The sequence below is a fragment of the Leptodactylus fuscus genome, chromosome 4 (assembly GCF_031893055.1).
Source record: "Leptodactylus fuscus isolate aLepFus1 chromosome 4, aLepFus1.hap2, whole genome shotgun sequence".
NCBI lineage: Eukaryota > Metazoa > Chordata > Amphibia > Anura > Leptodactylidae > Leptodactylus > Leptodactylus fuscus.
In genome coordinates, this window is record NC_134268.1 from 177,295,217 (window position 1) to 177,318,531 (window position 23,315).

Here is a 23,315-nt window from a genome sequence, read left to right on the forward strand (position 1 = left end):
TTAGTTTGACACAAATTCTTTTAAAACCTATGGGGTCAAAATACTCATTATACCCCTCAATGAATACCTTAAGGGGTCTAGTTTATAAAATGGGGTCATTTATGGGGGTTTTCAATTGTTTTGGTAACTGAAATCTTGTTCAAATGTGCAATGGGCCTAAAATATCTGAAAGCAAAATTTGTGTTTTGAAATAAATTTGGCCCTCCCTACCTCTTGGGCCCTACTATATGTGCGTACATAGGACTAAGGCCACAAAGTGTACATTTTTTAACACTGGAGAAGTGGGGTGATATATTTTGGGGTGTGTTCTTTTTGATGTGTAGTGTGCAAAAAAACTGGCTTTAAAATGACACATATTTGAAGAAAATGAAAATGTAATTTTTTTCATCATTTGTAATAATTCTTGCAAAACAATATTTTTTTGATCAAAATGCTCACTAAACCCCTCAAAGAATACCTGAAGGGGTCTAGTTTTACAAATTGGGTCATTTAATGGGGGTTTCTGTCATTATGTCACCTATTCCTGTCTGCAAACAGAGCTTGGTACAGGAAAAAATCACATACTCCAAATTTCCAAAATTTGCTTATAAACTTGATAAACTTGTAAATTGTCTAAATTACTCAAATATGCTAAAATTATTTCAAATATGCTTGAAACACAAAAGGAACATTTGGAAGTATATAACTACTAACTTTTTTGCCCTGTATTATTGTGCATATATTGAGATATCGCAGCTGCAAATGGAAAACATTGAAAAAATTTCAAAATTTTCAGCATTTGCGAGTTTTTTAATAAATTTACACAAGTTATATCAGTCTAATTTTACCTTCTCAGTAAAGTACAACATGTCACGAAAAAACAAGATCAGAATCGCTTGGATGCGCTATACTGTTACAGAATTATTCACTAACAGTCACACAGGGAAAATTTCCAAAATTTGGCTTGGTCATTAAGGTCTAAAATAGGCTGGTCACTAAGGGGTTAAAAACCCACAGTGGGGAAATTTATCAAGAATGGCATATTCAACACCAGTCTTCATATCTATTGCATTGGCATATGTTGCGCCTCATTTATGATGATGCACATGTCATGGCATAAACATAGTGTACCCCTAACCCGGCTCTGTACTTGCACTTACATCTACACCGGCTCATATCTGGCATAGGTTTCATCCATCATTTACACCAATAAAGTGATGTAAATGACCATAAGTTTGCCAACCCTTCACCACACCCACTTTCATGAATCTGCCCCAGTGTTCAGTTTGGTGCAGGATAGATAAATCTCTCCATAAACTAGTATTTGCTTGCAAAAAGTGTGATTTCTCGTAAGCGATTTTGGTTCCAAGATTTCCAATGGAATTAGTTTTTTGCCGTATAGTCCTTATGGGGTAGAAACAATATACTCTGAATATATAATACGGTTACAGCTCTATTTGTGTATCGGGGGTTACTTCACTTATATTGTGATGATATCAAACCTACACATAATATTCAAATCGGAGTGAAAAAAATCAGCTTTAATGCTTTAAAGTGGTTTCCCATTTTCCATTTTTCCTCATTGAAATAGTGACAAGCGATTCAGTGTTTTATTTCATATTTTGTAACAATAATGGCTTTCTTTTATGTTATTTTTATTACTGCTGGGAGAATGTTCCCAATTGTAAACAGTAGCGCTCACACAGCAAAGCCATTGGCAGCCTATTATGGGGACTGACAGACTGTCATCATTTTGATAGCTTCAGCAGTATATCTCTCGAACAGCAATGGGCCTCTTATGCAGAAAGTATCATATGTTCCCAGCCAATTTACAGGGGAACAGCAATAACATTTTATCATGGTTGAGAGCCCAGTAGCTGCTTCCTATTAAACTTGCCCTTTCAGATACCTGTCTCGGATTAATTTGTTGATTTCAAATGGAAACTCAGTCTTCTCCAATGAAGCATGACTTTCTAGGAAAGGCTCGTACTGAATGACAATTATATTCCAGCCGGCTTTAGACCATTACATGCTTTGGTCTTAGAGGAAGACAGAGGACTTCAGTAACTGATTTTAATACCATGTCTAATTTTCACTGTCAGTTATGTGGAAACCAGTAGGTAGAATAGAGAAAAAGATGAAATGCAAAATGCTTCCTGCTTGCTCCTTTAATGGTACACTTGCTTTCAAAAAAAGGGCTTAACACCGTACAGGTTTTCAGAAGAAAATAAGCATTGAGGGGGGGATATGTCATACCGAAAACTTGCGAGTATAAGCTGACGTGCTTTATTGGAGCCTTCCCAGTGGCATCCAGTAAATTTTTAGCTCTGTAATTAATTGGTAAAACTCTGTGTCGAGATTTGTATGTTGTTTTTTTTCCTCCGCCGGCATCATCTCCTTCAACGCTAACAATTTATTTTTCTTGTGGTATTTATTTGATGTTGATGAAGCTGTGCCGGTATTGCAGGATCTTCAGATGTAATAGGTTCCATGGCTGACGGCAAACAAAATTAAAATAAACCGATCCTTAGGCTTGTTAAGTTGAAGGTGCACCAAACGTCAATGGACAAGGAAATTTCGAGGAGGCAGAAAAGACTTTGTCATTATGCTCTAGTCAATGTTTCTTGCTGCAAACAATGAAACAAGTAGTGATGGAACAACTACTATGTTCTCAGTGCTTTGTTAGGTGCAGATTTATTTTTTTGGCATAGATGGCGCTATTCTGTCTTTTTCTCAATTCCTATTCCAGAGAGAAAATAGTAGTTTTTTTTTTTTTTACATAGCATACATTTTGGCAAAGGTAATAGACACAGTAGTTTAGTGTGCCAGTGTAATAATAGGTTATAACCGTGGGGTCAAGAGCATTTTATGGGTTTTCATTGTCTAATGACGGGGTCCCATTTCTAGATACATATTTGTTATGTTTAGTTGTAGTTACATAGTAGATGATTTTAGATAGACATAAGTCCATCAAGTCCAACCTATAACCCTACAGTCCTATATATTTTGGGGAGGACTGTCTAACAACCAACATGGCGGTTATTTTACCTCCAAATTGGACTACAAATTGGTAGTTTGGCATTAATTTGAGATAGGTGGATGTAGTACCATGTAACTAAGCAGATATCCCATTCAAGCATCTGAAAGAATTGTGTGGCGACTCAATAAGGGTCTTTAGACTAGGGTAACATGGCAACCTTGGCAATGGTTCCCGACACGTGACCAAAGATCACCATGTGACTCCTTCATCAATGTAAGCAAATGTAGTCACATTGCAACTCTTAGGGTGCTTTACCCGTGACTTCTAGTAGCAAAAAAATCAAGCACTGCCTAATAGTGGGCTTATTGATTTTTTATTTTTTATTTTTTTTTCTTTTTACAGCTTTTCAGGAGGCTGATACATCTGAGAAACTGATACATTGGGGCCGATTTATTAAGACTGGCGTTTCACATGCCAGCCTACATAAAGGGTCCGACTGGCACAAGTCACCCCTGACTTTAGAGTGGCTCCAGCTTCTTCATAAATCAAGCGAACACCCATGAGCCAGAATGAAAACTTATGCCAGAGAATTGGTGCAAATTCCAATAAATATGCTGGGCTGTGGCGTGTCTGACCACATCCTTGGAAAGTGGTGATTGAGGCAGAGAATGGGGAGATGTGGCCTTGTGCCACATTGTCACTCATCTATGGCAGAAAATTGGCATAGATGAAATAAGTTGCCTCATTGTTTTTTTTTTGTTTTTGTTTTTTTTTTTTAACACCTAGGTAGAAGAAACCTTAAACAGGTTGTCTTATTGAAAGACATGGGTGTCGTATTGGTAGGAGGTGCCACCAGTGGTCTATTGTTTGACCATTGTTGATGACCTTATTGACTGATAGGTCATTGCCGTGTCATTCGAGGAATTTTCTAAATAACAGTTGTTGGACACAGATACCATGTTCTTACCATAAATCTGGCATTTGTGTATGAGTGTATTCCACACTATTTTTGAAGAAAATTAAGGTACACTTGTATGACAGGCTTCAGCTCTTCCATGTCCTCTTGAAATAATTTTGTGACGTGTTTTATGCAATATTAAATATTAAATCCGAAGTGTTGTACAGAAGACATGATCGTTTCAAAGCCCCTATTCTTGAGATTATTTAAAAACCAGTCCAAATGTGAATTAATGTGTATGACACAGTGCACGATTCTTTGAACATTTTGTGAGGCTTGGAACCCGTATTTAGTGGTGACATTTCTGAATTTTCCTAGCATAGATTTAGCAGTCAATTTGTTTTAGTTGTATTGATCTGGATTCCCTATTAGCCAGATACTTAGTCGTTCAGCACATAGAAGCTTATGTGTAATTGTTGGTTGTATTCCTTCACCGGGATAAGAAGTGCAGGCAGTTTCTGTGACCGCTTCAGATGAAATACCCGTTATAGGCTCAATAGACGAACGGAAATGGGAGAGTTATTAAGTCTTCATACAGAAAACAATACTTTGTTATATGTGGAATTGGTCATACAGTCATAGGCAGGTAGCGCTGCTTGTGGAGCATCTAATGCATATATAAAGAAAGAAAATTAAATTTTCAGTATCATTCTACTAGATAAAATTCTTCCCCATTAGAGCCACTTCCCAAATAATACATTGATAGTAATTACATGGCGTCACAAAGTACAGTTTCCGTTGCAAGAACATCACTTTGTTCTCCAGAGCTGTTCTCCATACTATTACTGCGGCTAGGGAATTGTACCAATAGCCAGCCATATTTTGGTTGCACAACATGCCGCTCCCATAATTCCCATTCTCATGTCCGTGTCTACTGTGTTAGTACACAAGTGAGTCACTCCTAAAATGCTAAAGAAAGGATATATTTTATGTTCTATTGCTTTTATGGACATTGACATTCACTGCTGGTGGAAGGTCAGTCATGGACCCTCGAAACCAGTGGTACTTTGTAAGGAAAAAACTCTGTATTTGTATCTAAATGAGTCCGACATTTATCAGTGGTTGGATTTATAGGGCATTTGTATATGTATAATGGGTATCCAAGCACATTTAGGCCATGGTGGTTCCTTTATAGTACCATCAGTCACATGCAGCCTGGCAGTGTCTTCAAAAATGGTTCCTGTGACAAACTTAATGGCCACACATCTAAATCAATGTAATACCGAGCTGTTAGTGTACCTGAAAGGAAGTTTTTGCCATGGTGTTTCTGCCACGACCACATTATAGCGTTTACGCTACACGGGGGCCAGCCTAAAACTTATTACAGTGCTTGTGTTCTGAGATTCTCATTTCTCCTATGACACCAGGTTCAGTTCTACCTATGCGATTTCCAGATATATAAAATACATTTTACATGCAGCTACATATAAATATGCCAATTCAAACTGCTTAACTGGTGATTCCTCTGGAAATTTTACAGGTAGAACCTTTGAGGGTCTCCTCTTTCATATGACACCAGAAGGACTGTTTTATAACACCCAAGATCTATCGGTTTGTAGTGATTCCCCTGCACGATATAAGAGCCCACACTTTCTTACACCTAGTGAAAGCAGTTTACACATTTCAGCTCCCTATGGAGAAACAAGGCATAAAGTAGTGCAAAATTTCACAGAAAAGGGCCAAAATTTGTTAATAAAGCATTTTACATAATGTATTAATGCTGCCAGAAAATCAAAAGTTTGAAAGTTTAATGATACTTTAAGGTCCCACCAAAAGGACAGTAACGTTCAGCATTCAGGCAGGACTTTATTGGGTTTAATCCCATGCAGATTCCATTGAGTATACCTGGACATGGAGTGGAAGCAGCCTGATCTCTGTATTGGCTCCACATCCATTCAACACATGCAGTAGATCATGGTCTGAACAGAAGGGACTTGGGGTCAATCCACAGACAAAGGTGCTTTGACTGTTCCTACCAAATTGGGATTTGACCCAAGATCATTGGACATTTTGATTTTGTAAATATATCCAGCTCGTAATTCTCTGTTCATTTGTGTAGAACACAGGGAATATTAAAGGGGTTATCCAGCTTCCAAAAATTGTCGCTAAATACATCCACAGCAGTGCTAAATACTTACTGTTTCCTTGTGCCGCCTTTTCTTGGCTTTATTTTACTTGAGACTCCTTGTATCACTGTTATTTACTTGCAGTGAATCTGTGAACAAACTACATTGCCCATGATGCATCTCCCTGCTCTCCCCTCCAATTAAATCACAGGTAATATATATTGCTCCCACATCTGAGGTCACATGACACTGTTTCGATTGGATGCTTTTTCCCTCCCCCCTGTGAGCAGCAAACATGGAGAGTGTGCATCATGGGAAATGTAGTAGCTTCACTGCATGTAAATATCAGTGATACAAGGAGTCTCAAGTAAAATACAGCCAAGAAAAGGCTGCACAAGGGAACAGTGAGGGTTATCACTGCAGTAGATGTATTTGCAGATAATTTTTGGAATCTGAATAACCACTTTAATACTACCGGTACTTGTTGTTCAATTGGTTCAACAAATGGGTTTAAGAAAGATCTGTCTAATAAAATTATTGCAGTTAAAGCAACTTAGGGGACAATAGGCTTATATAAGCGAGATCAGAGGGAACTAATCCTGGTCACTGAACTTATAACTGAGCAGTGGAGATATGTTCTAACCCTAAAGAAATAGAACAAAGCACTTGTTCAATGGTGCCTATATACGGTAGATCGATACCTTTTGTGAAGAATTTGGACTTTAGTATATTGAATATATCAGTTTTATTCAGTGGCTTAACACGATGATCTGTTTTAGAGAATCCCAGTAGATTTTCAGAATATTTTTGAAGTGGAAGAGTTAAAAAAAAAAAAAAAAAAAAAAAAAAAAAAGTGTTCCCAATTTTAAATCCTGCAGTTTTAATGTCCCAATCTTTGGATCTTGGTACCAGAATTGCTCAGATCATCCTATTATTTGCTTTAGCAGAGGATATATTCTCAAAGCTAATTTCTTGGCTGCAATGAACATGATTTCATGCCATAATCCTAGCGGTAGAACAAATGATGTTTCTGCATGGCCAAGCTTTGTTTTATTAGGATCAGTAACCTTATCAGCAGTTGACCCAGAACTCTAGTGCATGTCTGCAAATAGAAGGAGACCATATGTCACATCTCCATGTAAACTGCTTCCTGGGCAGCACAGTTTAATGAAGATTTAATAATGAGCATATGCAAGAACTGTACAAGGAGAGTGTTATCTGGATAGGATCTTGTAAACTGTTAACTGGCAGTTTTACTTTGCCATTAGTCTACTTTTCCAGCTCTGGTTCTGTATGTATAGGAAGTGCGTCCATTTAATGCCTGGAAGTTGTTGTTTTTCCCTCTTTAGCCTTTGATTTTACTTTTGTGTTTTTGGAGGGCTTTTTTTTAATTTTTTGCTCATTGTAAATAAACCCCATATACGTTATAATGCCAGCATACCGTATATACTATGTAGTACACTGGTGAAAAATGGCATACAGCTTGCCCACTCACATAAGCCAAACCCCAAAAAAACAGACAAGCCAAAATCTTTAGAGCTTAGACCCACTTGCTTCAATAAAACTATGCTGCAGTACTAGACATAACTTTGCAGAAGATTTATATGGTTTATTATATATTATCTAATTGTCCACTACAGATTCACTCCCCAGGTTAAAAAAATTTTTACCTCTGGATAGAAGCAACATTTTTGAGGAAAAAAAAACGCACATCCCAACATTGATCTTCTGCTTCTCAGCAAAATGTATAAAACTTAAAATTAGGTTCTCCATTAGAGATGAGCGAACAGTGTTCTATCGAACACATGTTCGATCGGATATCAGGGTGTTCGCCATGTTCGAATCGAACACCACGTGGTAAAGTGCGCCAAAATTCGATTCCCCTCCCACCTTCCCTGGCGCCTTTTTTGCACCAATAACAGCGCAGGGGAGGTGGGACAGGAACTACGACACCGGGGGCATTGAAAAAAATTGGAAAAAGTCATTGGCTGCCGAAATCAGGTGACCTCCATTTTAGACGAATAGTGGATTTCAAATCCGGGTCATATGAGAATGTGAACTTTGTGACTATGAGACAGGGATAGCTGTACAGGCAGGGATAGCTAGGGATAACCTTTATTTAGGGGGGAATGTTATTAAAAATAACTTTTTGGGGCTCTATCGGGTGTGTAATTGTGATTTTTGTGAGATAAACTTTTTCCCATAGGGATGCATTGGCCAGCGCTGATTGGCCGAATTCCGTACTCTGGCCAATCAGCACTGGCTAATGCATTGTATTGGCGTGATGAAGCAGTGCTGAATGTGTGTGCTTAGCACACACATTCAGCTCTACTTCATCGGGCTAATAGAATGCATTGGCCAATCAGCGCTGGCCAATGCATTCTATTAGCGTGAACTGAGTTTGCACAGGGGTTCTAGTGCACCCTCGGCTCTGCTACATCAGATTGCTACATCTGATGTAGCAGTGCCGAGTGTGCATCAGATGTGTAGTTGAGCAAAACTGACTCAGCACTGCTAAGTCTGCATTCGCATAGGAATGCATTGGCCAGCCTTCGGCCAATCAGCGCTGGCTCTGCCGGAGGAGGCGGAGTCTAAGGTCGGACCTGAATGGAGACTGGTGTGGAGCTATCTTAGACTCCGCCTCCTCCAGCAGAGCCAGCGCTGATTGGTCGAGTTCCGTACTCTGGCCAATCAGCACTGGCCAATGCATTTCTATGGGGAAAAGTTAGCTTGCGAAAATCGCAAACTGACAGGGATTTCCATGAAATAAAGTGACTTTTATGCCCCCAGACATGCTTCCCCTGCTGTCCCAGTGTCATTCCAGGGTGTTGGTATCATTTCCTGGGGTGTCATAGTGGACTTGGTGACCCTCCAGACACGAATTTGGGTTTCCCCCTTAACGAGTTTATGTTCCCCATAGACTATAATGGGGTTCGAAACCCATTCGAACACTCGAACAGTGAGCGGCTGTTCGAATCGAATTTCGAACCTCGAACATTTTAGTGTTCGCTCATCTCTATTCTCCATATGTATACTTATTGATGATGGTGCCCTGTAGCCCTGTAGTCACTTCATGGTCACCTCCTATATAGTGGGTCCCTACTCTACTGGGTGCAGTGCTACACAGGAACTACCGCAACACAGTACTCACCGCAAGAGCGACCCAGCAACACCCCTGCTGGCAGGCTAAACCCCCAGGCTCTAGGCCACATCACCCCATAGCAATGGCAGACACTAGAGTAGGGACCCACTATACAGAGGTCACTGTGAACAGCCAGTGGGCTTATACACTGATCAATATTTATACTAAGAACCTTGTGTTCATTTTTGTAGATTTTGCTGAGAAGTATAAGATTAATGCATAATATTGGCTTGTGTGGTCCATGTCTGTTTTTCCTCTCCAAAATGTGTCTGGATAGAATTTGTTGATAATTCTGATACCATGAAAATGAGAATCTTTTATTAAATGGCTTTTAAAGTGATATCTGTTTTCTAAAAATAATAAACCACAATATTCATCTAAGCAATCCCATGTCATTTTATTGAGATGCTTCCTGGGTACCCGCTGCCTTCTGCTTTCTGATCTTGCTCCACAAACACTGGAAATACCGCTCAGCCAATCTCTGTCTGTGACTGGTCACTGCTGCGGCCAATAATTTACTAAGCTGGCATTACCAAGGAGTAGAGAGCAGCAGGGGGCTCAGGAAGCTGTGGAACAAAATCAGTGTGGACTCTGTACTGTCGGGTGGCGGTGGCGGACAGGAGCAGACAAGGGGGGTGACTCTGAGCTCTGACACTCTCTGATTAGAGCTCTGAATCACACCCCCTGCCTGACACTGCCCTTCTGAGATTACAGAGCTTATATAGCACATCAGGCACCAAAACTGCCTGTGCTTGTTGCCTGGGAATGGTGGGGGCTGTGCTGGAATTGGTGAAACAGCACTTATTCACAGATGCTAAGAGCCCGAATTGGTGGTGGAGGTTAAAGGTCCTCTTTTTAAGTCAATAAAAAATACAATGGAGAACCACTTTACAAAGATTGTGCAACTTGTTCAGCTCTAAGTTAGAAAACAATCAGTACTTGCTTCTTCAATTCTCTAGTGATCTAGGGAAGATGCTGCACGGCAGTCCCATTTGTCCTTACTGGCTGTCATGCTCTTGTGTGGTTACGGCACTGTAAGTCAGAGGCCTCAGCTGACACCTGTCATAATACTGGCATTATCACTTGGTGATGCTAGTAATTGTGGACTTGGCTGTTGTGGTCATATGCGAGCAGGCCTCATGAGCAGCGTATATATATACAGAGACTACTGGGTCCTCTGGAGCTTCTGCCTACATTGACATGGGTTTGGATACGTGAGCACTGTCTTGGAGTATTATTTTGTAGTACTTAAGCTTGATTCTTCAGAAATTAAAAAAACATTATGTGCAAAACCATTCAATGGCAGCCCTGCAATTGTACAGAGCCATGATACATCACCATTATACTATGAGCCCCTACGGAACATCCTTATACTTAAACATCATATGATAGTGAATCAGAATCACACAAACAAAAAAGTGAGGTGCTCCATTCTCTTGTAGTGTAGTGTAGTATAGTAATATTGCAGCGCATGCTGAACCCATATCTGCAGGGACTTTGGGTGATTAGTCCTATGTACACAGCTTGTTGGTTAGGACTAAGTTCGTGCTTCTTCACTGGTTGCCATAATGAAGTCTCATATTATAATTAGAGATGAGCGAACAGTGTTCTATCGAACTCATGTTCGATCGGATATTAGGCTGTTCGGCATGTTCGAATCGAATCGAACACCGCGTGGTAAAGTGCGCCATTACTCGATTCCCCTCCCACCTTCCCTGGCGCCTTTTTTGCTCCAATAACAGCGCAGGGTAGGTGGGACAGGAACTACGACACCGGTGACGTTGAAAAAAGTAGGAAAAACCCATTGGCTGCCGAAAACATGTGACCTCTAATTTAAAAGAACAGCGCCGCCCAGGTTCGCGTCATTCTGAGCTTGCAATTCACCGGGGACGGAGGTTTCCGTCCAGTTAGCTAGGGGTTAGATTCTGGGTAGGCAGGGACAGGCTAGATAGGAAGGAGAAGACAACCAACAGCTCTTATAAGAGCTAAATTCCAGGGAGAAGCTTGTCAGTGTAACGTGGCACTGACGGGCTCAATCGCCGCAACCCAGCTTTCCCAGGATCCTGAATGGAATACACTGTCAGTGTATTCCCGTATACCCGATATATACCCCCGATACCCGTTCCAACGGTGTGCCCCCCCACCTTCACCCCAGAAATACCCTGCAAGTCCCCTAGCAATAGAATTGGGGCTATATACACCCACAATTTTTACTACTGGTATACAGTGCCATTGTCTGACTGGGAATTCAAAGAATATATTGGGAATACAAATACCCTCATTTCTTGCTACTGCCATATAGTGCCAGTTTCTGACTGGTAATTCAAAGAATATATTGGGGTTACGTGCACCCACAATTTTTACTACTGGTATACAGTGCCATTGTCTGACTGGGAATTCAAAGAATATATTGGGAATACAAATACCCTCATTTCTTGCTACTGCCATATAGTGCCAGTTTCTGACTGGTAATTCAAAGAATATATTGGGGTTACGTGCACCCACAATTTTTACTACTGGTATACAGTGCCATTGTCTGACTGGGAATTCAAAGAATATATTGGGAATACAAATACCCTCATTTCTTGCTACTGCCATATAGTGCCAGTGTCTGACTGGGAATTCAAAGAATATATTGGGAATACAAATACCCTCATTTCTTGCTACTGCCATATAGTGCCAGTTTCTGACTGGTAATTCAAAGAATATATTGGGGTTACGTGCACCCACAATTTTTACTACTGGTATACAGTGCCATTGTCTGACTGGGAATTCAAAGAGTATATTGGGAATACAAATACCCTCATTTCTTGCTACTGCCATATAGTGCCAGTGTCTGACTGGGAATTCAAAGAATATATTGGGGTTACGTGCACCCACAATTTTTACTACTGGTATACAGTGCCATTGTCTGACTGGGAATTCAAAGAATATATTGGGGTTATAAATACCCTCATTTCTTGCTACTGCCATATAGTGCCAGTTTCTGACTGGTAATTCAAAGAATATATTGGGGTTACGTGCACCCACAATTTTTACTACTGGTATACAGTGCCATTGTCTGACTGGGAATTCAAAGAATATATTGGGAATACAAATACCCTCATTTCTTGCTACTGCCATATAGTGCCAGTGTCTGACTGGGAATTCAAAGAATATATTGGGAATACAAATACCCTCATTTCTTGCTACTGCCATATAGTGCCAGTTTCTGACTGGTAATTCAAAGAATATATTGGGGTTACGTGCACCCACAATTTTTACTACTGGTATACAGTGCCATTGTCTGACTGGGAATTCAAAGAGTATATTGGGAATACAAATACCCTCATTTCTTGCTACTGCCATATAGTGCCAGTGTCTGACTGGGAATTCAAAGAATATATTGGGGTTACGTGCACCCACAATTTTTACTACTGGTATACAGTGCCATTGTCTGACTGGGAATTCAAAGAGTATATTGGGAATACAAATACCCTCATTTCTTGCTACTGCCATATAGTGCCAGTGTCTGACTGGGAATTCAAAGAATATATTGGGGTTACGTGCACCCACAATTTTTACTACTGGTATACAGTGCCATTGTCTGACTGGGAATTCAAAGAATATATTGGGAATACAAATACCCTCATTTCTTGCTACTGCCATATAGTGCCAGTTTCTGACTGGTAATTCAAAGAATATATTGGGGTTACGTGCACCCACAATTTTTACTACTGGTATACAGTGCCATTGTCTGACTGGGAATTCAAAGAATATATTGGGAATACAAATACCCTCATTTCTTGCTACTGCCATATAGTGCCAGTTTCTGACTGGTAATTCAAAGAATATATTGGGGTTACGTGCACCCACAATTTTTACTACTGGTATACAGTGCCATTGTCTGACTGGGAATTCAAAGAATATATTGGGAATACAAATACCCTCATTTCTTGCTACTGCCATATAGTGCCAGTGTCTGACTGGGAATTCAAAGAATATATTGGGGTTACGTGCACCCACAATTTTTACTACTGGTATACAGTGCCATGGGAATTCAAAGAATATATTGGGAATACAAATACCCTCATTTCTTGCTACTGCCATATAGTGCCAGTTTCTGACTGGTAATTCAAAGAATATATTGGGGTTACGTGCACCCACAATTTTTACTACTGGTATACAGTGCCAATTTCTAACTAGGAATTCAAAATGCGCAAGGCTCCCGGAAAGGGACGTGGACGAGGCCGTGGGCGAGGTCGGGGGAATGGTTCTGGGGAGCAAGGTAGCAGTGAAGCCACAGGGCGTCCCGTGCCTACTCCTGTGGGGCAGCAAGCATTGCGCCACTCCACAGTGCCAGGGTTGCTTGCCACATTAACTAAACTGCAGGGTACAAACCTTAGTAGGCCCGAGAACCAGGAACAGGTCTTGCAATGGCTGTCAGAGAACGCTTACAGCACATTGTCCAGCAGCCAGTCAGACTCTGCCTCCTCTCCTCCTATTACCCAACAGTCTTGTCTTCCTTCCTCCCAAAATTCCGAAGCTTTACAGAACAATAACCCAAACTGTCCCTGCTCCCCAGAGCTGTTCTCCGCTCCTTTCATTGTCCCTCAACCTGCCTCTCCACGTCACGATTCCACGAACCTAACAGAGGAGCATCTGTGTCCAGATGCTCAAACACTAGAGTCTCCTCCATCTCCGTTCGATTTGGTGGTGGATGACCAGCAACCCACCCTCATCGACGATGATGTGACGCAGTTGCCGTCAGGGCATCCAGTTGACCGGCACATTGTGCGGGAGGAGGAGATGAGACAGGAGTTGGAAGAGGAAGTGGTGGATGATGAGGACACTGACCCGACCTGGACAGGGGGGATGTCAAGCGGGGAAAGTAGTGTGGATGTTGAGGCAGGTGCAGCACCAAAAAGGGTAGCTAGAGGCAGAGGCAGAGGTCAGCAGCTTAGGCGAAGCCAGGCCACACCCGGAATCTCCCAAGATGTTCCAGTTCGTACCCAGCCCCGAAAAACTCCCACCTCGAGGGCACGTTTCTCGAAGGTGTGGAGTTTTTTCAAGGAATGCGCCGAGGACAGATATAGTGTTGTCTGCACAATTTGCCTCTCGAAATTGATTAGGGGCTCTGAGAAGAGCAACCTGTCCACCACTTCAATGCGCCGTCATTTGGAATCCAAGCACTGGAATCAGTGGCAGGCAGCAACGGCAGGACAAAGGCCGCCTGCCGTTCACGCCACTGCCACTGCCTCTGCCACTGCCTCTGCCTCTGCCACTGCCACTGCTGACTGTGCTGGCGATGCACTCCAGAGGACGAGCCAGGACACCACTTCATCTGCCTCCGCCACTTTGTTGACTTCTACCTCATCCTCCCCTGGTCCTGTCTTATCTCCTTCTCCTGCACCATCAAAGGCACCATCAGGCGTTTCTTTACAACAACCCACCATCTCTCAGACATTGGAGCGGCGGCAGAAATACACTGCTAACCACCCACACGCGCAAGCCTTGAACGCCAACATCGCTAAACTGCTGGCCCAGGAGATGTTGGCGTTCCGGCTTGTTGAAACTCCCGCCTTCCTGGACCTGATGGCAACTGCGGCACCTCGCTATGCCGTCCCTAGCCGTCACTACTTCTCCCGGTGTGCCGTCCCCGCCTTGCACCAGCACGTGTCACTCAACATCAGGCGGGCCCTTAGTTCCGCGCTTTGCACAAAGGTCCACTTGACCACCGACGCGTGGACAAGTGCATGCGGACAGGGACGCTACATTTCACTGACGGCACACTGGGTGAATGTAGTTGAGGCTGGGACTGCTTCCCAAACTGGCCCGGTGTACCTCGTCTCCCCGCCTAACATTCCTGGCAGGGACACGAGAAGAACACCCCCCTCCTCCTCCTCCTCTACCGCCTCCTCCTCCGCCACCGCCTCCTCCTCCGCTGTTAGATTGACCCCAGCTACGAGTTGGAAACGTTGCAGCACTGGCGTTGGTAGACGTCAGCAGGCTGTGCTGAAGCTGATCAGCTTGGGGGACAGACAGCACACTGCCTCCGAGGTGAGGGATGCCCTCCTCGATGAGACGGCAATATGGTTTGAGCCGCTGCACCTGGGCCCAGGCATGGTCGTTTGTGATAACGGCCGGAACCTGGTAGCAGCTCTGGAGCTTGCCGGACTCCAACATGTTCCATGCCTGGCCCACGTCTTCAACCTAGTGGTGCAACGTTTCCTAAAGAGCTACCCCAATGTTCCAGAGCTACTGGTGAAAGTGCGGCGCATGTGCGCCCACTTTCGCAAGTCGACAGTAGCCGCTGCTAGCTTAAAATCTCTCCAGCAACGCCTGCATGTGCCACAACACCGGCTTTTGTGCGACGTCCCCACACGCTGGAACTCAACGTTTCAGATGTTGAATAGAGTGGTTGAGCAGCAGAGACCTTTGATGGAATACCAGCTACAAAACCCTAGGGTGCCACAAAGTCAGCTGCCTCAGTTTCACATCCATGAGTGGCCATGGATGAGAGACCTTTGTGACATCCTACGGGTCTTTGAGGAGTCCACAAGGAGGGTGAGCTCTGAGGATGCGATGGTGAGCCTTACAATCCTGCTCTTGTGTGTTCTGAGAGAATCCCTGATTGACATCAGGGATAACTCAGATCACACAGAGGAGTTAGGGATAGCATCCGATCCGTCACAGCTGGAGAGTAGGTCCACACATCTGTCCGCTTCACTGCATTTAATGGAGGAGGAGGAGGAAGAAGAGTTGTCCGATGATGTGATGGTGATACAGGAGGCTTCCGGGCAACTTCGAATCGTCCCATTGTTGCAGCGCGGATGGGTAGACATGGAGGATGAGGAGGAAATGGAGATTGAACTTTCCGGTGGGGCCAGAGGAGTCATGCCAACTAACACTGTGGCAGACATGGCTGAGTTCATGTTGGGGTGCTTTACAACCGACAAGCGTATTGTCAAAATCATGGAGGACAACCAGTACTGGATCTTTGCTATCCTTGACCCCCGGTATAAAAACAACATCTCGTCTTTTATTCCGGTAGAGGGGAGGGCCAATCGCATCAATGCTTGCCACAGGCAATTGGTGCAGAATATGATGGAGATGTTTCCAGCATGTGACGTTGGCGGCAGGGAGGGCAGTTCCTCCAGTAGGCAACCAAGTTCTCACCGGTCCACACAAACGAGGGGCGCACTGTCTAAGGTCTGGGACACCTTGATGGCACCCCCTCGCCAAAGTGCCGCCACGGAGGGTCCTAGTGTCACCAGGCGTGAGAAGTATAGGCGCATGTTGCGGGAATACCTTTCCGACCACAGCCCTGTCCTCTCCGACCCCTCTGCGCCCTACACGTATTGGGTGTCGAAGTTGGACCTGTGGCTTGAACTTGCCCTATATGCCTTGGAGGTGCTGTCCTGTCCTGCCGCCAGCGTCCTATCTGAGAGGGTGTTCAGTGCAGCCGGTGGCATCATCACTGACAAGCGCACCCGTCTGTCAGCTGAGAGTGCCGACCGGCTCACTTTGATAAAAATGAACCACCACTGGATAGAGCCTTCATTTTTGTGCCCACCTGTGTAAAGCACCCCAACATGAAACTCCATGTCTGTACTCAACCTCTCCAATTCCTCCGCATCCTCATACTCATCCACCATAAGCGTTGCACAATTCTGCTAATACTAGGCTCCCTCCAACATGATTTCCCCCAACTCTGCTGGTTAGAGGCTCCCTCCACCCTGATTTCCACCAACTCTGCTGGTTAGAGGCTCCCTCCACCCTGCTTTCCCACAACTCTGCTGGTTAGAGGCTCCCTCCACCATGAATTTGCCCAAACTGGGCTGTTTAGAGGCTCCCTCCACCATGAATTGGTCCAAACTGGGTTTTTTAGAGGCTCCCTCCACCATGAATTGGTCCAAACTGGGCTGGTTAGAGGCTCCCTCCACCATGAATTGGTCCAAACTGGGCTGGTTAGAGGCTCCCTCCACCATTAATTGGTCCAAACTGGGCTGGTTAGAGGCTCCCTCCACCATGAATTTGCCCAAACTGGGCTGGTTAGAGGCTCCCTCCACCATGAATTGGTCCAAACTGGGGTTTTTAGAGGCTCCCTCCACCATGAATTGGTCCAAACTTGGCTGTTTAGAGGCTCCCTCCACCATGAATTGGTCCAAACTGGGGTGGTTAGAGGCTCCCTCCACCATTAATTGGTCCAAACTGGGCTGGTTAGAGGCTCCCTCCACCATTAATTGGTCCAAACTGGGCTGGTTAGAGGCTCCCTCCACCATGAATTGGTCCAAACTTGGCTGTTTAGAGGCTCCCTCCACCATGAATTGGTCCAAACTGGGGTGGTTAGAGGCTCCCTCCACCATTAATTGGTCCAAACTGGGCTGGTTAGAGGCTCCCTCCACCATTAATTGGTCCAAACTGGGCTGGTTAGAGGCTCCCTCCACCATGAATTGGTCCAAACTTGGCTGTTTAGAGGCTCCCTCCACCATGAATTGGTCCAAACTGGGGTGGTTAGAGGCTCCCTCCACCATTAATTGGTCCAAACTGGGCTGGTTAGAGGCTCCCTCCACCATTAATTGGTCCAAACTGGGCTGGTTAGAGGCTCCCTCCACCATGAATTTGCCCAAACTGGGCTGTTTAGAGGCTCCCTCCACCATGAATTTGCCCAAACTGGGCTGGTTAGAGGCTCCCTCCACCATGAATTGGTCCAAACTGGGGTTTTTAGAGGCTCCCTCCACCATGAATTGGTCCAAACTTGGCTGTTTAGAGGCTCCCTCCACCATGAATTGGTCCAAACTGGGATGGTTAGAGGCTCCCTCCACCATTAATTGGTCCAAACTGGGCTGGTTAGAGGCTCCCTCCACCATTAATTGGTCCAAACTGGGCTGGTTAGAGGCTCCCTCCACCATTAATTGGTCCAAACTGGGCTGGTTAGAGGCTCCCTCCACCATTAATTGGTCCAAACTGGGCTGGTTAGAGGCTCCCTCCACCATTAATTGGTCCAAACTGGGCTGGTTAGAGGCTCCCTCCACCATGAATTGGTCCAAACTGGGCTGCTTAGAGGCTCCCTCCACCATTAATTGGTCCAAACTGGGCTGGTTAGAGGCTCCCTCCACCATGAATTTGCCCAAACTGGGCTGTTTAGAGGCTCCCTCCACCATGAATTGGTCCAAACTGGGTTTTTTAGAGGCTCCCTCCACCATGAATTGGTCCAAACTGGGCTGTTTAGAGGCTCCCTCCACCATGAATTTGCCCAAACTGGGCTGTTTAGCGGCTCCCTCCACCATTAATTGGTCCAAACTGGGCTGGTTAGAGGCTCCCTCCACCATGAATTTGCCCAAACTGGGCTGTTTAGAGGCTCCCTCCACCATGAATTTGCCCAAACTGGGCTGGTTAGAGGCTCCCTCCACCATGAATTGGTCCAAACTTGGCTGTTTAGAGGCTCCCTCCACCATGAATTGGTCCAAACTGGGGTGGTTAGAGGCTCCCTCCACCATGAATTTGCCCAAACTGGGCTGTTTAGAGGCTCCCTCCACCATGAATTGGTCCAAACTGGGTTTTTTAGAGGCTCCCTCCACCATGAATTGGTCCAAACTGGGCTGTTTAGAGGCTCCCTCCACCATGAATTTGCCCAAACTGGGCTGTTTAGAGGCTCCCTCCACCATGAATTTGCCCAAACTGGGCTGGTTAGAGGCTCCCTCCACCATGAATTGGTCCAAACTTGGCTGTTTAGAGGCTCCCTCCACCATTAATTGGTCCAAACTGGGCTGGTTAGAGGCTCCCTCCACCATGAATTTGCCCAAACTGGGCTGTTTAGAGGCTCCCTCCACCATGAATTGGTCCAAACTGGGTTTTTTAGAGGCTCCCTCCACCATGAATTGGTCCAAACTGGGCTGTTTAGAGGCTCCCTCCACCATGAATTTGCCCAAACTGGGCTGTTTAGCGGCTCCCTCCACCATTAATTGGTCCAAACTGGGCTGGTTAGAGGCTCCCTCCACCATGAATTTGCCCAAACTGGGCTGGTTAGAGGCTCCCTCCACCATGAATTGGTCCAAACTGGGGTTTTTAGAGGCTCCCTCCACCATGAATTGGTCCAAACTTGGCTGTTTAGAGGCTCCCTCCACCATGAATTGGTCCAAACTGGGGTGGTTAGAGGCTCCCTCCACCATTAATTGGTCCAAACTGGGCTGGTTAGAGGCTCCCTCCACCATTAATTGGTCCAAACTGGGCTGGTTAGAGGCTCCCTCCACTATTAATTGGTCCAAACTGGGCTGGTTAGAGGCTCCCTCCACCATTAATTGGTCCAAACTGGGCTGGTTAGAGGCTCCCTCCACCATTAATTGGTCCAAACTGGGCTGTTTAGAGGCTCCCTCCACCATGAATTTGCCCAAACTGGGCTGGTTAGAGGCTCCCTCCACCATGAATTGGTCCAAACTGGGGTTTTTAGAGGCTCCCTCCACCATGAATTGGTCCAAACTGGGGTTTTTAGAGGCTCCCTCCACCATGAATTTGCCCAAACTCTGCTGTTAGAGGCTCAATCCACCCTGATTTTCAAAACAAATGTTGGTGCCAACCTCAACTTACTACAAGGGCCAAATTCACTGCTGGTGACAAGCTCTCCTCACTGCAAGTGCCAAATACACATGTTTCAAGGTGTTTTCCTACTGTCAGAGAGGTGGTATTGAGTGTGTAAAGTGTGTAGTTGTTAGGCTGTGATGTTGGGGTAATAGAGGGTCTTTGGTGTGTTAGATGCCCCCAGACATGCTTCCCCTGCTGTCCCAGTGTCATTCCAGAGGTGTTGGCATCATTTCCTGGGGTGTCATAGTGGACTTGGTGACCCTCCAGACACGGATTTGGGTTTCCCCCTTAACGAGTATCTGTTCCCCATAGACTATAATGGGGTTCGAAACCCGTTCGAACACACGAACATTGAGCGGCTGTTCGAATCGAATTTCGAACCTCGAACATTTTAGTGTTCGCTCATCTCTAATTATAATGTATAATTTTTACATATATTTATATTTTTTATCTTTTTTGACAAGTATTATGGTATATGCTTTTTTTTTGTTCCATAGATGGAATAAACTCCTTCCACATTTGCTGTGGTTATTTAGCCTTCTAATGAAACCCCTGTGGTCGCTGTGTAGCATATGTGCTAAATCTTTAAATAGAAGTTGTAAACAAAGAAGCATAACATGATGATGGATTTATGCCTTTTAATTTATATTGGCTAGCCTATCTTTCATATCAATGCTCCACCATTTTTGGACACCTAATAAAGAGTGAAAAATGACATTGTATTGCTTGTGTGTAAAACGATTCATCCGTGTCTGGATGCATTTGGACATTAATATGCTTTCCTTGACCCTTTATAGATTAGGGCTTGACCCAAAGCTGTTGGCCAAAATCCTGAACATGAGCTCTGGACGATGTTGGTCAAGTGATACCTATAATCCTGTTCCTGGGGTGATGGAAGGCGTTCCTTCGGGCAATAATTACCAGGGAGGATTTGGAACAACTCTTATGGCAAAGGTAGATTATTATGCAAATTGCTCCTGTATATACAAGCTTATTAAATTGGCAATACTAGGTTTATTATGTTTAGGGAATCATAAAGTGTTTAATCAATTGAGTGCTTTTGGGTGACCTTTCTAATAGAGAGGGGTTCCCCCGAGACGAGAGGTTATTCTTATGAATTGTACAATCCATCATATTGAATGTGCATTAAACAACTTTTTCAGTTCTGCTAGAATACATTACACTCTGATCTCGCAGGCGCATAATAAGAATGTACAGAGATTTGAGATCCTATGTCTGTCCATGTGCTGCTTTTCAATTGAAGAAAAAAATAAACCTAAACCATAACAAGAGTTGATAATGTTTGTGTTCTGCTATCATGTGTGCCACTAGTCTACTGCATAGTGATCTTACTCTTATATAGCAGTACAGTTATAGTGAATGTAGGTCATAGCTTTATGTATCTGTATCCCATTCATTGAGGTCATGTAGACAATAGCCCACTGGAACATTATCCTTCAGACTTCATCGACCATTTATGTAACACTACCATGCTGCCATATGTGTTTGGAGATGACCTTCACCAAGACCTGCTCTCTGGTTGTTTCAGTAAGTGTAGCTCTATTGAGTCTGGTGCCCAGGCATCATTGTTAATCATATGTAATACCACATGTGACCATGAGCCAATCAGTGACCTCAGCCACCACAGGAAAGGAACCAATGACTTGTGCAAGTGATATCACCGGCTACTCTCCTGTGGCCGCTGAGGCCACTAAGCAGGGATGGTCTGAGGTACAGTTGTAAATACTCCAGCTGTGATCTCTGTGGCCTTGCCCTGCACAGAGCTGGTGGTGTAATGTAGTCGTATCAGAAAGGGAACCTCCAGACATTCCTATACTGGAAACGAAATTTTACTGGGCTTGATTGTACTATATTGTAACAACAATATAACATAAGGAACAACATGCTTCACACACAACTGCAGTTATCCTGCAGGAATGGGTGTCATTCCTGATCCTACAGGTGACCCTTCCTTCCTGACTTATAGAATAAACCTCTGGCATTTCATGATGCAGTAGCTACTTCCTGGGACTGTGAAATCCAAACAGACTCTTCGCAGCATAGTCACGTAGTCTTTTGCCAACTTTTATCTAAAAGATGCAAAGGCCTCTCTAGCACAACATGCTTTTGCACTGGCATAACCCAAGCATCCCTCTTTAGCCAGCATGGGGTCACACCACGGGACATGCCTGAATATCTCGTCCTATATCACCCGTGCACAGCTACAATTACACCCTTATACATCTGCAAGGAAAACACATCAATGGCTATATGACAATCCTCACATCAGTGCAATAGACATGACTTTGAACAAATACCGTGTTGTACCGTTACTCACCTACATATGGCCATCTTTGGTCTCCCACTTAAAATTGCCAAACTAGAAGTGAACCCTCACCTCTTAAGATAGTAAAGCCTTAGTCTTATTTACGCTTTATTAAATTTTCCTTGTAAGTGGTACAATGGGACACAAGGTAGCATTAATGATGGGTTCCCAGGAGAAAGTATTACAATATAATGTAAGCTAACATGGAATTATTTGCACATGTTCCATAAAATTGTGCTTTGGAAGAATAATATCTGATACAATGTACGATCTATGTTGTACATTATCTAACACCATCTGATTATTTTTATGACAGGATTTGGGTTTAGCCCAAGACTCTGCCACAAACACCAAGACTCCAACCCCCCTGGGATCGCTCTCACACCAGGTGTACAGACTCATGTGTGCCAAGGGCTATGCCCAGAAAGACTTCTCCTCCGTCTTCCAGTTTTTACGTGAAGAAGAAAATTTGTGAGCACAGCTGTAGAAGATACTTGGGGGGAGAACTAACCGGTAAAGTTTAAAGAATACAGCAACATATAACCGTACAAAGAAAAAAAAAAAAAAAACTTTGCGAAAGCGATGTCCTGAACACCACAATCCTGTTGTTACATACTGTTTCAATGGTTACAAAATGTTTCAGAAGTACATAGGCAATTTTTTTGAATTGCTGTACAGTAAGGTTACTGAACCTGCCCTAATGTCTACTTACCCTATACTCAGCCGTTACAGTACTGATCCCGGGGTCACAGTAGAGAGCTACATTTTTTATACAGCTGTCAACACATCATGTTGTATTTAGGAAAAGGAGTGTCTGTATGTGATCTACTATACGTCTGTTACGTGTTTTATCAGATGTTGGTATTAAGGAATTTTTCTGGACTTTTCTGACAAGAAGTATCATGGTCTCCTTTAATAAACAAATATAGCAAACTGTTTCTGTTGTCTTTCGTCACCAATGCTGTACTAACTCCTGGAAGAAAGCAGGAGGTGGGAGAAAACCATCCTTTCCATGTATATGCCTAATAAACTTTGCCTCTCACACCCATTTCACAATGTATATGTGTTTTGTTAGAACATGTTACAAAGATCCATATATTTAGCTCTAAACTTATATTGTGTGTGTGTATGTATATGTGTGTGTGTATAGTGTTTATATATATATATATATATATATATATATGCAGGAGGACCTGGCTTCGCAGGGGTATATTTCATTTTTTGTTTGTGTAGTGGCCCCATAAGAATTGTCCAGTTTTGCACTGGTGTATTTTGTATATCGTTTGTGTGTGTCCATAAGC

The 23,315-nt window shown here is 43.8% G+C and overlaps 1 protein-coding gene across 1 annotated transcript in view; it reads left to right on the forward strand.

Annotated features, from left to right (window-relative positions):
- Nucleotides 1-23,056, forward strand: part of HIBADH (3-hydroxyisobutyrate dehydrogenase) — a 109,864-nt gene extending 86,808 nt beyond the window's left edge. The window contains exons 7-8 of the mRNA XM_075271462.1: nt 20,486-20,642; nt 22,331-23,056. Of these exons, the coding sequence (XP_075127563.1) occupies nt 20,486-20,642; nt 22,331-22,489 (316 nt within the window). The 3' untranslated portion in view covers nt 22,490-23,056. The remainder of the gene's footprint in view (nt 1-20,485; nt 20,643-22,330) is intronic.
- Nucleotides 23,057-23,315: the final 259 nt, after the last annotated feature.